Here is a 16,997-nt window from a genome sequence, read left to right as displayed (position 1 = left end):
CCCAAAAAAAAAAAAAAAAAAAAAAAAAAAAAAAAAGGAACGCTTAGCCGGGCGCAGTGCTCAGGTCTGTAATCCCAGCACTTTGGGAGCCCGAGGCGGGCGGACAAGAGATCAAGACCATCCCGGCCAACTTGGTGAAACCCTGTCTCTACTAAAAATCCAAAAAATTAGCCGGGCGTGGTGGCGGGCGCCTGTAGTCCCAGCTACTCCGGAGGCTAAGGCAGGAGAATCGCTTGAACCTGGGGGCCAGAGGTTGCCGGGAGCCGAGATCGCGCCACTGCACTCCAGCCTGGCGACAGAGCGAGGCTTGGTCTCCAAAAAAAGGAATTCTTAAAACGACTAACTCCGTAACCTAATTTAGGGGACGCGGGTTCCGTTTTTCCCTGTAGTAGTCTCCTATGGAGAAAGTGCTTGGCTTCCCACAGACTTTAAAACCTGCCAAAGTTCCATGCTCGGAATCTGCCCCTGTTTCGAGCTGCTTGGGCCTCCGCGGGTTCTAAAACTTCGGGCTGTCAGGAGGTAACCGAGGGCCGAAAACCCGCCCTGTGCGGAGGCGGGGCCGGAGGTGAACGCGCAGCAAAACCTGGCATCTTCCATGACCCTCTAGCCGGAAGCCACGCCTGCCCACTAGCCCGACGCCCGCCTGGCGGGAACCTGGGCTCGCCCCCTCCCAGCGATCTGCAGTCAATTGGTAGCGCCTGCATGTTGCGCGCGGTGTACGATTGTCGCTGCCTGGGGAGGAGGAGCTGCTGCCGCCGCCACAGCCGCCGCCGCCGCCGCGGGCTTGGTTTGTGAGGAAGGGAGCCTAGGCCCGGGCCTGCGGTGGTGGGGCTTGCCGCGCGCTGGGGGTCGCTCCTGCCGTGTCCTGCGTTCCAGCTTCGCCCACTTCCCCTTGCCAGCGGGCTGGGCGCGGAGAAGACCTGCCGGAGCCATGGAGGACGAAGTGGTCCGCTTTGCCAAGAAGATGGACAAGATGGTGCAGAAGAAGAACGCGGTGAGCGCGGCGAGAGGCGCGGGCCAGGAGGGAGGCCGAGCCGCGGTCCGGCTCTAGGGCCCCCGGCTCCTTCTTCCTCCCCTTCCCCTGCAAGCTCTCGTCTGGGAGCCGGGCCCGTGGCGCCCGCGTCCCCGGGGAGGGTGTCCGGGCCCAGGGCGTCGGGTCCCGCGGCCACCGGCGATTGGACCCGCTCGTTCTTGTATTTCCAGTCCCTCCTCGCTGGTGCCGTGTAATAAACCTAATCGATTTAGGGATTAGGGCACGCTCTCCGTTGACTTTAAACTTTTGTGGTAGTAAAACCTTGGCAATTTAGCTTAGGAATTGAAGCGTAGAAAGTCCTCAGAATTTGAAAGAATGGACTCTTCTGTGATCTGTGGCCAACATCTAGAAAGAGCATTAAATAGAGGCTTGTGATCGGTATTAAACATCAGGCTGATAAAATGTAAAACTCTTGTAAAATCTTATTTTTGAAGAGGGCTGAACATTCGCCTGGTTATCTCAGCTGAGCTGCATGTTTGCTTAGCGATTAAAAAGGTAAAGTGTGCCAGTTTCTTGGCGAGTTGCTAAACGTTTTATAAAAAGCGGGTCTTGTCCTGTCGTAATATACAGAAGAGTTATGACTAAAGCACGCACATTCACCAGAATCCTGGTAGAGGGATTTGGACAAATCATATTGTTGGGTATTTTTTAAGTGATTTACCGTTAATACTGATGACATTTTCTTGTTATTGATGAATGTTTATGTGAGCATGTCCTTCTGTGGTTTTAAGAAGTCGTCATACGACTAGTTTCTACAGTTTGCCCATTTGTCCCTTGATTCAGTCCTTGATTTCAGTCCCTTGATTCAGACTCATCTGTTCTCAGCTAAACTTATTTTTTTGAGACAGAGTTTCACTCTTGTTGCCCAAGCTGGAGTGCAATGGCTTGATCCGGGCTCACTGCAACCTCCGCCTCTCGGGTTCAGGTGATTCTCCTGCCTCAGCTTTCCGAGTAGTTGGGATTACAGACGTGTGCCACCACGCCTGGCTAATTTTTTGTATTTTTAGTAGAAACGGGGTTTCACCATGTTAACCAGGCTGGTCTCAAACTCCTGACCTCAGGTGATCCGCCCACCTCGGCCTCCCAAAGTGCTGGGATTACAGGCGTGAGCCACCGCGCCTGGCCTCTCAGGTAAACTTCTATAAATGTCTTCACCTAACTTTGTTTCACCACGTTCGGCACATTTTCATCATCAATGTACCCGAAATAATTTTTCTTCCATCTATGAAGTAAATTTCCATGTCAAACTAATATGAAGAGAAAAGGGATGTTCTGATTTGTACAGCACTTTGGAGTTAAAAAGCATCTGCTCAGAATTCTTTTGTGACTCACACAGAGCTGTGAGTACATAAAGGGCATCCATTTTACAGATTAAGACACTGAGAGGTTAGGTACTACTACTTAAATTAAGTACTGTGTAGTTTGGAATAAGCCAGGACCCAGGTTTTCTTCAGGACAGCATGCTTTCCACATGACAGCTAGATCAGGAATTAGTGCTAGCACTAAATACATAAGAGTTCAAACATCCTCTGTTCCCCTTTTTCCTCTAACAGGTGCATTGCCCAGTATTTCATTTCATACCCTGTTAATCTGTATTTGCAAATTTTGGCCTTTTAAAGTATTTCCTGTTTATTTTCTGTTCTAGATATTACCAGTGCCATTTTTTTCCCCCATTGATATGGCCCTTCATGTCCCACTTCAAATTCTGGTTATTTGGTAGGTTATCTGGTTATTGTAACGTTTTCATTATTTAAACTGGAAAATTTTTCTCTGTGCCTGGAGATCCGCAGACTTGCACAGTAGAAGCTCCCAGGGAAAAAAGCCATTTGTTGGGTAATTTTCTCTCCAACTTAGGCTGTAATATGTATCCTTTAATCATCTAATGCTTTAGATGTTTGCTTGATTTTGTTTCTTCTAATAGGTGTTTCTTAAAATGAGTAATTTTTTAGTGGGCAAGTGTGGAGAAGATAAGTTCATATTTATCTGCAGTTCTCAAATCATCAACAAATTTTCAGATCTTTTGTAATGAGCCTGGAAGAGAATGAGAACAAACTCCACAAATAATCCTCAAATCTAAGTTTTCTTCTCAAATCTAAGTTTTCAGGTAGTTCAAAACTTTTCCAATATGAAAACTTGCCTCCCAAAAAGAAAAGTACAACTGACTGGCTTTTGTACTTTTGTTTTCCCCAGCATTTTCCCTGCCTGTCCTCTGGAAATTCAAACAGGCTGATGAAATACAGAGAAAGAGAAATGGTTAGAATGACACTCGTCTTTTCCCTAAATACATCATCGGCCCACAGATGGCTTTTTAAGTGTTCAGTAATTCAGTAGAATGTGTTTTAGGGGTTGTAGAATTATGGTATATTTGTTTCTCTTTTTTTCTGTAGTTTTCAGATTTTTCTCTCAACTTTTTAAATGTTTTATATTATGAAAAAGTTAACTTTTTTCCTTTTTCTTTTCTTTTTTTTTTTTTGAGACAGTCTCAGTCTGTTACCCAGGCTGGAGTGCAGTGGTGCAATCTTGGCTCACTGCAACCTCCGCCCCCCAGTTCAAGCCTCTCTAGTAGCTGGGACTACAGGTGTGCACTACCATGCCTGGCTAATTTTTGTATTTTTAGTAGAGATGGGATTTCAGCCTATTGGCCAGGCTGGTCTCGAACTCCTGACCTCAGATGATCTGCCCGCCCCGGCCTCCCAAAGTGCTAGGATTACAGATGTGAGCCACTGCGTCCAACCTGAAAAAGTTAAGTTTGAAGAGTAATACTTATCAAAATTGACAAATTTAAGTGCAAATTTAGATATAATTTTAAAAAATATTTTAATATGCTGCTGCTTTACCTGAATAATTTTGTTTTACTAAGACCGTAGGTGTCACACTTAACTGAAATAAAAACAGCTTACCATTTATTGAGCTATTACTCTGAGCCAGGTATTCTGCTAAATACTTACCCACCTTATTCCATTTATTCCTCAGGCAACTTTGCAAGATGAGTATTATCCTCATTCTGAAAATGAGGATGCTAAGTATTTAGAAAAGTTAAATGAATAGTTTTAAGCCAAATAGCTAGTAAGTGGCCAAGTGAAGATGTGAATCTAAATCTGTTTTGCTCCAAAACTAGTACTACTCTGTTAAGCTACAGTGTCTCTCCAGAAGACCGTTGCCTCTGTTTTTGAACCATGCATGGATACAATTAAGTGAATATAAAATCAGCAAGTAAGAGTGTGAACTTGCTGTTTTGGGGCAGGTGTGTTTCCCTAGATACCTAGATCAATATCCTGACCCTAGTTCTACCCAAGATGTTATCCCACATGTGTACTTGATCTCAAGTGCACGTGACCAAGCCACAGTGAACTACAGAAAGTAGTTCAAAATTTTTAGGTATTAGCTGTTTTCTGCTTAAGCTTTTGTCTCGTCACTTTGATTTGATGTCGGTAACCAAGTCTGACTTCTAATGTGTGTTCAAATCCTGGCTTTTCTGAACTCTAGCTGTGTGATTTTAGGCAAGTTCTTTGTCATCACTAAAATGTTTTTCGTCATGGTAAACTGGAGATAATTTCGTAAGGATTAAGTGAATATAAAATGCTTCTAGTGTAGGATTGTGGGCCTAAAGGATGTAGTAAGGCCTAAAAAACAATCTGAGGTTGCCTTTCTTTGTAAAGGATTCATTTAGATTATAGAAGGAGGATTGAGGCAAGGACATAAAGTTTTGAAGTTCATGGAGAGATTTTATGGGTAGTGTTGAGGTTTATTTATTTCTTTAATTGAAGGCTCAAGGTTGAGTGGAATTAAATTGCAGGGAGAGAAATTGAAATTAGATGTTAGAATTTCCTAGGAGCTGGGATACCTGAAATATTTATTTACATTTCCAAGTACCTGAGTTAAAACAGCAACTGCAACAAAACTTTCATATCTATATCAGTTAGATTAATTAGCATAAGTCAAAATTTAGAATGACTACACAATTTTTAATAACAGCTTTATTGAGAAATAGAATTAAATTCACTCTTAAAGTGTAGTTGACTCTTGAACAATGCAGGGGTTGTGGTGCTCACACCATCCCCCCTCCCTACCTGCATGCGGTCAAGTAGTATAACTTTTGTAGTAGTATAACTCATTCTGTCATGTCACTCAGGCTGGAGTGTGGTGGCATGATCTTGGCTCACTGCAACCTCTGCCTCCTGGGTTTAAGCAGCTCTCCCACCTCAGCTTCCCGGGTAGCTGGGACTACAAGTGTGTGCCACCACACACAACTAATTTTGTATTTTTAGTAGAGATGGGATTTTGCCATTTTTCTCAGGCTGGTCTCAACATCCTGATCTCAAGTGATCCACCTGCCTCAGCCTCCCAAATTGCTGGGATTACAGGCGTGAGCCACTGAGCCCAGCCTTTTTTGGGTATTTTTTGTAGAGATGTGGTTTCACCATATTGCCCAGGCTGGTCTAGAACTCCTAGACTCAAGTGATCCGCCTGCCTTGGCCTCCCAAAGTGTTGGGATTATAGGCACTCAGCCTGGGCGAAAGAGGGAGACAACATCTCAAAAAAAAAAAAGGAAAAGGAAAGGCCGGGCGTGGTGGCTCAAGCCTGTAATCCCAGCACTTTGGGAGGCCGAGGCGGGTGGATCACGAGGTCAGGAGATCGAGACCATCCTGGCTAACATGGTGAAACCCCGTCTCTACTAAAAATACAAAAAACTAGCCGGGCGTGGTGGCGGGCGCCTGTAGTCCCAGCTACTAGGAGGCTGAGGCAGGAGAATGGCGTGAACCTGGGAGGCGGAGCTTGCAGTGAGCCGAGATCGCGCCACTGCACTCCAGCCTGGGTGACACAGCGCGAGACTCCGTCTCAAAAAAAAAAAAAAAAGGAAAAGAAAATAAAATCGTAAAGGAGAGAAAATATGTTTACTGTTGATGAAGTGGAAATGGATTGTCATAGAGGTCTTCATTCTACTTGTCTTCACATTGAATAGGCTGAGGAGAAAGGAAGAGTTGGTTTTGTCATCTAGGGTGGCCGAGGTGAAAGAAAATTCTCAAGTGGATCTGTGCAGTTTAAACCCATGTTATTTGAGGGTCAACTGTTAATTCAGTGGCTTTTAGTGTATTTACAGTTTTGTGCAACTATTACTACTGTATAATTTTAGAACGTTTTCATCACTGCAAAAAGAAACCCTGTACCTATTAAGCAGTCACTGCTCATTCAGCTCTCATGTGCCCCCACCAATTTCTCAAACTCCTCTGACAGCCATTAACATACTTTCTGTCTCTGTGTGTTCGCCAAAGCTGGAAATTTTCTCTCAGTGAAATTATACAGTATGTGGTCTTTTGTAACTAGCCTCTTTTGCTTAGTGTAGTCTTTTTTTTTTTTTTTTGAGACAGAGTCTTATCTTGCTCTATTGCTCAGGATGGAGCGCAGTGGCGCGGTCTCGGCTCGCTGCAACCTCTGCCTCCCAGGTTCAAGCAGTTCTCCTGTCTCAGCCTCCTGAGTAGCTGGGACTACAGGTGCAAGCCACCATGCCCAGGTAATTTTTGTATTTTTAGTAGAGACAGGGTTTCACCATATTGGTCAGACTGGTCTCAAACTCCTGACCTCAGGTGATCCACCCGCCTCACCCTCCCAAAGTGCTGGGATTAGAGGCGTGAGCCACCGCGCCCAGTCTTAGTATAATCTTTTAAAGGTCAGTTCATGTTATATTATGCACCAGTATTTTATTACTTTTTATTGCTAAAAAGTACTCCACTGTACTGGTGGATACACAGTACCACAGTTTTTTTTTTTTTTTTTTTTTTTTTGGAGATGGAGTGTCACTCTGTCGCCCAGGCTGGAGTGCAGTGGCGCCCTCTTGGCTCACTGCAACCTCCTGCTCTAGGGTTCAAATGATTCTCCTGTCTCAGCCTCCCAAGTAGCTGGGATTACAGGTGCTTGCCACCTCGCCTAATTTTTGTTTTTTTTTTTGGAGATGGGGCCTTGTTCTGTTGCCTAGGCTGGAGTGCAGTGGCGCAATCTCGGCTCACTGCAACGTCCGCCTCCTGGGTTCAGGCGATCCTCCTGCCTCAGCCTCCTGAGTAGCTGGGACTACAGGCGCGCACCACCACGCTCAGCTAATTTTTGTATTTTAGTAGAGATGGGGTTTCACCATATTGGTCAAGCTGCTCTCGAACTCCTGACCTTGTGATCCGCCTGCCTCAGCTTCCCAAAGTGCTGGGATTACATGCATCAACCACCCTGCCCAGCCTGATTTTTGTATTTTTAGTAGAGACAGGGTTTCACCATGTTGGCCAGGCTGGTCTAGAATTCCTGATCTCAGGTGATCTGCCCGCTTCGGCCTCCCAAAGTGCTGGGATTACAGGTGTGAGCCACTGCACCCAACCACAGTTTGCTTATTCATTCATCATTTGGTGGACATTTGGACTATTTCAGCTTTTTGGCTGTTATGAATAATACTGCTAAAAACATTCCTGTACAAGTGTTTGTGTAGACGTATGTTTTCATTTCTGTTGGGTGTATACCTCGGAGAATAATTACTGGGTCATATAGTAACTATGTTTAACCTTTTGAGGAACTGCCAGACCTTTCCAATGTGGCTGCACCATTTTACATTCCAACTAGCAGTGTGTGAGGATTCCAGTTTCACCTCATTTTCACCAATATCATTTGTCTTGATTATAGCTTTCCTAGTGGGTGTAAAGTGGTATTTCATTGTGGGTTTGATTTGCATGTCCCTTGTGATTAACAATGTTGAGCATCTTTTCATTGCTTCATGGCAATTTGCATATCTTCTCTGGAGAAATAAATGTCTGCTCAGATCCTTTGCCCATTTTTAAAAAAAGAGTAAGGTCTGGCTATGTTGCCCAGGCTGGAGTACACAATGGCTTTGCCCATTTTTAAATTGGGTTATCTTTTTATTACTGAGTTGTAAGAGTTCTTTATATTCTGAATACTAGACCCTTGTTAGATATGCAGATACCGTCTCCCATTCTGTGGGTTGTCTGTCCACTCTTGGTCGTGGCCTTTGAAGTATAAAAGATTCTAATTTTGATGAAGATGAATTTATATATATTTTTTTCTTTTGTTGCTTGTGCTTTTGGTGTAGTTTAACTGCAAATTTGAGATGACATAGTAATATAAGTCCTGGCTTTATAGTGATGTTACTGAGCTATAACTCAAATATCTATAATTCATTGTTTAAGAAAATAGATAATGGGCCAGGCACGGTGGCTCAAGCCTGTAATCCCAGCACTTTAGGAGGCCGAGGTGGGCAGATCACGGGGTTAGGAGTTCAAGACCAGCCTGGCTAACTTAGTGAAACCCCATCTCTACTAAAAATACAAAAATTAACCGGGCGTGGTGGCGGGTGCCTGTAGTCCCAGCTACTTGGGAGGCTGAGGCAGGATAATCGCTTGAACCCAGGAGGTAGAGGTTGCAGCAAGCTGAGATCATGCCACTGCACTCCAACCTGGGTGACACAGTGAGACTCTGTCTAAAAAAAAAAAAAAGATAATATCTTAATTTTTAAACCTTGAAATCTTATAATAATGCCTATGAAGAAGACATTATTGTAGAAGAAGTAACTGTTTTACTTGATTGAGCTTAAATATGCTCACTGAAAATGCCGGCTTATGGCCCTTGGAGATTATTGTTATGGTAGAAATAAGTAATTATTTGTATATCTTTGTACTCCTCACCAACCATCCTATGTGTCAGACCCTCTATTTTGATACTTCATCTGTGTAATGTTGCCTCGTTTGACTGTTGTAACTACTCCTCAAGGTTGGTGTATTATGGTCACCTACATATAAAGAAACTGAAGCTTGAAAAGAACAAGTAACATTACCAAGATCTTGTAGTTAGCAAATATCAGAGCATGGATTTGAATCTAAATCTGTCATATATGTATACCATATTCTTAACTGTAAATCCCTATTATTCCCTCCTTTTTTTTTTTTTTTTTTTTGAGACGGAGTCTCGCTCTGTCACCCAGGCTGGAGTGCAGTGGCCCGATCTCAGCTCACTGCAAGCTCCGCCTCCCGGGTTCACGCCATTCTCCGGCCTCAGCCTCCCGAGTAGCTGGGACTACAGGCGCCCGCCACCTCGCCCGGCTAGTTTTTTGTATTTCTTAATAGAGACGGGGTTTCACCGTGTTAGCCAGGATGGTCTCGATCTCCTGACCTTGTGATCCGCCCGTCTCGGCCTCCCAAAGTGCTGGGATTACAGGCTTGAGCCACCGCGCCCGGCCTATTCCCTCCTTTTTACATCTCCTTGAGGAGAGGGATGTTTGTATCCTACATGGTCTTGAGCACATAGTACAAGTTTTTGAATATCATGGTTTATAAAATCACTTTTTTTTATGTTACCAGATAGGAGCACCAACAATGTAATAAAATAGTATGATAGCTGTAGTTTATCTTTCAGCCAGTAGTGTGAACTAAATTTAGCTCTGGAAATTAAAGAAGAGTCTTTCTTTCTCTTGCATCATCTATAGGAGATGCTACAATCTCATAGACTTGACATGTATTCTTTTCTTTTCTTTTAGTAGAGGTAGGATCTCATTCTGTTATCCAGGCTGGTCTCGAACTCCTGGGCTCAAGTGATCCTCCTGCCTTAGGCCTCCCAGAGTGCTGGGATTATAGGCTGAGCCATTGTGCCTGGCCTAGACTTGACATTTAGGCGATGCTTGAGGAAGGCTAAAATACAGCTTCTTGTTTGATGGTGCTAGTTAACCTGAGTTCACAAAGGAGTGCTGCCACTGGTACACTGCTGGGGAAAGGGCAGCAATATAAGGGTCAGGCGACTAGTTCATGTCCTTACTACCCATCAGTATGACCTTGAGCAAGTCACTTTCCTTTTCTGGGTTTAAGTTTCTTTTTTGTGTGTAATTAAGGGTTTGAAATAGATTATCAAAGATTTCTGTTTGTTTTAAAATTCCCTGATATCAGAAACTGTTTCAGTCTTGCTCACTGCTGTATCCCCAGCGCAGTAGAGCTTGTTACATTTGACATTACTGGAGTAGATCTTACCTTTTCTAGTTAGTAATCATAGGACCTTGTGCAAGTTTCTTGACATATTTCCTCATCTGTAAAATGGAGATAATAGATGCTTGCTTCTATAGGGTTTATAGTGAAGGTGGAATTAAATCTATGTGAAGTATTTAACAATGCGAAGCACGTAGTAACACTCAAAGTTTGTTGTCACCGAATTAATGTATGATTATCTGTTTTGCGTTTCACTCATTCCGATCATCATAGTTGTTTCTTTTTGTCTGTCTTTTTTTTTTTTTTTGAGATGGAGTTTTGCTCTGTCATCCAGGCTGGAGTGCAGTGGCACAATCTCGGCTCACTGCAACCTCCACCTCCTGGGTTCAAGTGATTCTCCTGCCTCAGCCTCCTGAGTAGCTGGGGGATTCCAGGCGTCTGCCACCACGCCTGGCTAATTTTTGTATTTTTAGTAGAGATGGGGTTTCACCATGTTGGCCAGGCTGGTCTCGAACTCGTGAGCTCAGGTTGATCTGCCTGCCTCGGCCTCCCAAAGTGCTGTAATTACAGGCATGAGCCACCGCGAAGAGCCCATAGTTATTTCTTAAAGACCTGTCAGTGAAATTTTTTTTTTTTTTTTTTGAGACGGAGTCTAGCTCTGTCGCCCAGGCTGGAGTGCAGTGGCCAGATCTCAGCTCACTGCAAGCTCCGCCTCCCGGGTTTACACCATTCTCCTGGCTCAGCCTCCCGAGTAGCTGGGACTACAGGCGCCTGCCACCTCGCCCGGCTAGTTTTTTGTATTTTTTTAGTAGAGACGGGGTTTCACCGTGTTAACCAGGATGGTCTCGATCTCCTGACCTTGTGATCCGCCAAATATTTACTTGAATTGGTTGGAACACAGTGCAATTTTCAGAAAGGTTTTATTCCATGAGTGTTACTTTTAGCTTTTTCTTCCAACCATGGCCTCACCAGAAAGCTGAGTAGAAAGGGAAAGTAACAAAATTAATGCAAATATATTGCCTCTACTTGGAAAACAATTTAAACTATATGTCTTGTTGCTGATATGTTAGAAGAAGCAACTTAATACTTAGGAAATCCTGCTTTTTAAGGAACTTCTAGAAGTGTGATTCTTTATCCTTTTTAAGTGATTCTTGGTCAGAAGTAGATCAGAAATCCTGGAAATATGGATAGAAGAAAAATGTCAATGGTAGAGAATACAGGCCCACAATCTGTTTTTTTTTTTTTTTTTTGGTGGTGGTGGTTGTTGTTGTCGTTTGTTTTTTAATTTTTCTTTTAGACATGGAGTCTCACTCTGTCCGCACGCGCTGGACTGCAGTGGCATGATCATGGTTCATGTAATCTCAAGCTTCTGATCTTTTTTTTTTTTTTTTTTTTTTTTTGAGACGGAGTCTCGCTCTGTTGCCCGGGCTGGAGTGCAGTGGCTGGATCTCAGCTCACTGCAAGCTCCGCCTCCCGGCTTCACGCCATTCTCCTGCCTCAGCCTCCCGAGTAGCTGGGACTACAGGCGCCCACCACCTCACCCGGCTAGTTTTTTGTATTTTTTAGTAGAGACGGGGTTTCACCATGTTAGCCAGGATGGTCTCGATCTCCTGACCTCGTGATCCGCCCGTCTCAGCCTCCCAAAGTGCTGGGATTACAGGCTTGAGCCACCGCGCCCGGCTCAAGCTTCTGATCTCTAGCAGTCCTCCCGCCTCAGCTTCTGGAGTAGCTAGGACTACGGTCATTGTGGCCAGTTAATTTTTTATTTTTATTTTTTGTAGAGAGGGAGTCATGCTGTGTTGCCCATAGTTCTACAGTTTGTTAATCAAAACCTTTAGGGTCTGATATATTTGGTAATTCCAGATTTTATAAAGATAATTTAGTACATACATCATATATTACATAATACCCCCAGCAGGATTTGGGCACTTCAGCAACCAGACATTAACATTTCTTTTTTTGTTGTTTGAGATGGAGTCTCACTCTGTTGCCCAGTTGGGAGTGCAGTGGCAAGATCTTAGCTCACTGCAGCCTCCACCTCCTGGGTTCAAGCAGTTCTCTGCCTCAGTCTGCTGAGTAGCTGGGATTACAGGCACCTGCCACCACACCCGGCTAATTTTTGTATTTTTAGTAGAGATGGGGTTTCACTATCTTGGTTAGGCTGATCTTGAACTCCTGACCTCGTGATCCACCCACCTTGGCCTCCCGAAGTGTTGGGATTACAGGTGTGAGCTACCCCGCCCGGCCTTAACATTTCTATAGTCAGTTGTAATATTCACATTACATGGCATAAATAGAACACAAATAGCTTTACATGTGTTGTGATTAGGTTTAGCTGCCAAATGAGTTTACCTATGAGAACTCTAGAAATCTTTCGCTTTTCAAAGGTTTTTGGTCTGGGAATTTGCAGATAAGGGATTAAAGACTTCATTTACCCACAAAAATGTCATACCTGTAGAAATTCTTGTTTAATAATATGTTTTAAGTCAGTGTTAGGTTTCTTTTCCAACAACTTTAATGTTTTACTGTTTCTAGATGACTCTAAATAGGAAGAATTTATAGAATTTTAAGATCAGGAGAGATCTTTAAACAGCAAATAATTAAAACATTATTTATAATAACATGTCATAATTTCTATTGAACTTAAATTTTTATTTATGAGGTATTGGGTTAAATTAAAATAATGTAACTCTTCGTTACCAGAATAAAAGCTAATGGTTTTATTCTCGAAGGCCAAGCCTTATGTCTGTCACCTTTAAATGAAAAATTAGATGACTAGAAGCGTTTACTTGATTTTATATTTAAGAAATGAAGTGATACTATGAGAGTCTTTGCTCGCTTTTGCCTTTGGCATGTTTAATGAGGGACATGCTATGTTTCTTTCTGTTTTTTTTGGGGGGGATATCCTGTATTTCATTGATTTATAGAGTGCCTGTTTTCATACTTTAACATTTTAGAAAGCAGGATAGGTACACATATCATTGGCCAGATGGCCATTGTGGTGTTTTTTCACAGGCAGAATGCTAAACCTAGCATCAAAACTTGTGGAATCAGTGTCACTGGCTTGGAAGGAAATCTAAGAGAGATTAGTGAAGTACTCTTTGAATCCTGAGGAACCAAATGACTGTGAAGAGCACTGGAGGTGAAAAGCAGCTGTGCACACTGTTACAAAGCCAGCCCAAGAGCTCACGGCATTAGCTTTTTTGTGGATTCTTCTATGAAATGCTTTGTCACTTGTGTTCTTAAACAGCTCTTTGTGGGGTAAAAACAGATACTGTTGAATCTGAGTCAAAAAGTTCTGAATGTGAAGTACTTTTAGTAACACCTTAGCCAATTTTGTTTTACTCACATGTATATTTTTACATATGTAAAAGGTGACGTGGTAAAAACTTCAACACTAAAATAATTCTCTTAATAAGCAAAAGTAAAAAGAAGTTATAATGCCAGGCATGGTGGCTCATGCCTGTAATCCCAGCACTTTGGGAGGCCGAGGCAGGCGATCACCTGAGATCAGAAGTTTGAGACCAGCTTGGCCCCCATCTCTACTAAAAATACAAAAATCAGCCCGGCGTGGTGGCGCATGCCTGTAATCTCACCTACTCTGGAGGCTGAGGCAGGAGAATCGCTTGAACCCAGGAGGGGAGGCAGAGGTTGCAGCGAGCCGAGATCATACCACCGCACTCCAGCCTGGGCGACAGAGTGAGACTCTGTCTCAAAAAAAAAAAAAGAAAAAAGTTATAATAAAACACTGTATCATAGCTTAATAGTTTTTTCTTTATTGATGGAATATAAAGATGTGATTTATCCAGATATAATACATTAAGTAAACATTAGACTAAATGAAATAGAATGTGATTGTATTCGATTAGATGAAATATGATAGATTGAATTAGTATCAAATTGGAATATTTTGCTACAACCTATGGCTGGTGCTGTTGCTCCTTATCTGATTTTATTCCTCTTTAGGTGTTTTCTGTGATTCTCCCATGAACCTTATTTCTGGCTAGTCACTGTTTCACTATCTTGGAAATTCAATATGAAATTATTTTATTTTATAGGCTGGAGCATTGGATTTGCTAAAGGAGCTTAAGAATATTCCTATGACCCTGGAATTATTGCAGGTATGTGCTTTTATGCATCACAGTTTTTTAATAGGTAGTCGTCATAAAATACTGAAACATTTTCAGTCCCAATATGTTTTTGTACTGTCCTGATAATGGTGTAAACCATTAATAACTGCTATTTTTTTTTTTAACAGATGGCAATGTAAATCAATAATCTACTAAGTTGTCATTATAGAGCAATGTTGCCTTTCTTAAGAAGAATAAAACCTGAATCTCTAAAGTTGACAGTAGCAGTGAAATTTCACTGTGAGAGGAAGTTGGATTCTTGGCCCTGATTTGGTCTCCTGAGATTTCCCTTTCTTGATCTATTATTGATAGCTGCTGCCAGCATGAAGCTAGCTTCAGGGTGAGGATGGCAAGGTGTCACTCCTCTCCCTTTTTTTTTTTCAGCACCGGTCAAGCATGTACATAGTTGATGTCTAGTAGACATTACACAGATTCATTACTGAAGTCTTATTCTTTATTGATAACATTTATACATGTTTATGGGGGTATATGTAATATTTGGTTACATGCATAGAATGTATAATGATGAAGTCAGGTTATGTAGGGTATCCCTCACCTTCAGTATTTATCATTTCTCTGTGTTGGGAGCATTTTAAGCCCTCTCTTCTAGCTATTTTGAAATATATAATGCTTTGTTAACTGGTGACCCTACTCTGCTGTGGAACCTTGGAACTTATTCCTTCTATCTAACTATGTGTTTGTACCCATGAACAAACCTGTCTTCATTCCCTTGCCTCACTTATGCACCCTTCCCAGTCTCTGGTATCCATCACTCTGCTTTCTATCTTTGTGAGGTCCACTGTTTAGCTCTCACATAGGAGTGAGAACATGTGATACTTGTCTTTCTCTGCCTGGCTTATTTCACTTAACAACTCCAGTTCCATCCATGTTACTGCAAATACATGATTTCATTCTTTTTTTTTTTTTTTTTTTTTGAGACGGAGTCTCGCTCTGTCGCCCAGGCTGGAGTGCAGTGGCCGGATCTCAGCTCACTGCAAGCTCCGCCTCCCGGGTTCACGCCATTCTCCGGCCTCAGCCTCCCGAGTAGCTGGGACTACAGGCGCCCGCCACCTCGCCCGGCTAGTTTTTTGTATTTCTTAATAGAGACGGGGTTTCACCGTGTTAGCCAGGATGGTCTTGATCTCCTGACCTTGTGATCCGCCCGTCTCGGCCTCCCAAAGTGCTGGGATTACAGGCTTGAGCCACCGCGCCCGGCCTTCATTCTTTTTTATAACTGATAGTATTTCATTGTGTATATACACTACATTTTCTTTATCCAGTTATTCATTGATGGGCACTTACATTGATTCCATATCTTGGCTATTGTGAATATTGTTGTAGTAAACATGGGGGGTGCAGATACCCGTTTGTTAAACTGATTTTCTTTGGATAAATATTCAGTATTGGGATTGCTGGATCATATGGTACTTCAATTTTTAGTTCTTGAGAAATCTCCTTACTGTTTTATATAGTGGCTGTGCTAATTTACATTCCCATTAACAGTGTATGAGTTCCCTTTTTTCTGCATCTTCACCAGCATCTGTTGTTTTTTTGTCTTTTTAATAATAGTCATTCTGGGCCAGGCGCTCACGCCTGTAATCCCACCACTTTGGGAGGCTGAGGTGGGCGGATGACCTGAGGCCAGGAGTTCAAGACCAGCCTGGCCAACATGGTGAAACACCGTTACTACTAAAAATACAAAAATTAGCCAGGTGTGGTCATGCATGCCTATAGTCCCAGCTACTCAGGAGGCTGAGGCACGAGAATCAATTGAACCCGGGAAGTGGAGGTTGCAGTGAGCTGAGATTGCGCCACTGCACTTCAGCCCAGGCCACAAAGTGAGACTCTGTCTCAAAAAATATATAAACAAATAAACAAAAATAAAATAATAGCGATTCTGACTGGAGGAAGATGGTATCTCATAGTGGTTTTGATTTGCATTTCTCCAATGATTAGTGATGTTGAACATTTTTTCTTATACCTGTTGGCCACTTGTTTGTCTTATTTTGAGAAATATCTATTCATGTTCTTTGCTCACTTTTTTTTTTTTTTTTTTTTGAGACGGAGTCTCACTCTGTCGCCCAGGCTGGAGTGCAGTGGCGCGATCTCGGCTCACTGCAAGCTCCGCCTCCCGGGTTCACGCCATTCTCCCGCCTCAGCCTCCGAGTAGCTGGGACTACAGGCGCCCGCCACCGCGCCCGGCTAGTTTTTTGTATTTTTAGTAGAGACAGGGTTTCACCATGTTAGCCAGGATGGTCTCGATCTCCTGACCTCGTGATCCACCCGCCTCGGCCTCCCAAAGTGCTGGGATTACAGGCTTGAGCCACCGCGCCCGGCCTACTTTTTTTTTTTTTTTAAGATAGGGTCTCTCTGTTGCCCAGGTTGGAATGCAATGGCATAATCATGGCTGACTGCAGCCTTCCACCTCCTGGGCTCAAGTGATCCTCCCACTTCAGCACCCTCCCATCCCTTAACCCCAGGTAACTGGGGACTACAGGAGCATGCTACCACGCTTGGCTAAATTTTAAAAAAAATTTTTAGAGACGAGGTTCTCCCTTTGTTGGTCTTGAACTCCTGGGCTCAAGCAGTCCTCCAGCCTTGGTCTCCCACAGTACTGGGATTATAGGCGTGAGCCACTGCGGCCAGCATTTTGCCCACTTTTTAATGGGATTATTTGTTTTTTGGTTGTTGTTGAATTGTTTGACTTCCTTGTTTATTGTTGGTATCAGTCCCTTTTCACATGAATAGTTTGCAAATATTTTCTCCTATTGAGCAGATTGTCTCTTTACCCTGTTGTTTCCTTTGCTGTGCAGAAGCTTGCTTTCTTTTTTTTTTTTTTTTTGAGACACAGTTTCACTCTGTGACCCAGGC

At 43.0% G+C, this 16,997-nt stretch overlaps 1 protein-coding gene across 1 annotated transcript in view; it reads left to right on the top strand.

Annotated features, from left to right (window-relative positions):
* The first annotated feature begins 701 nt into the window (after positions 1 to 701).
* Positions 702 to 16,997, top strand: part of TCEA1 (transcription elongation factor A1) — an 81,298-nt gene continuing 65,002 nt past the window's right edge. Inside the window, exons 1-3 of the mRNA XM_025393419.1 lie at positions 702 to 749; positions 781 to 994; positions 14,055 to 14,117. Of these exons, the coding sequence (XP_025249204.1) occupies positions 703 to 749; positions 781 to 994; positions 14,055 to 14,117 (324 nt within the window). The 5' untranslated portion in view covers position 702. The remainder of the gene's footprint in view (positions 750 to 780; positions 995 to 14,054; positions 14,118 to 16,997) is intronic.

Source organism: Theropithecus gelada, chromosome 8, assembly GCF_003255815.1.
Source record: "Theropithecus gelada isolate Dixy chromosome 8, Tgel_1.0, whole genome shotgun sequence".
NCBI lineage: Eukaryota > Metazoa > Chordata > Mammalia > Primates > Cercopithecidae > Theropithecus > Theropithecus gelada.
Note: the sequence above shows the minus strand (reverse complement) of the source record. Positions and strands in the feature narration are given on the sequence as shown.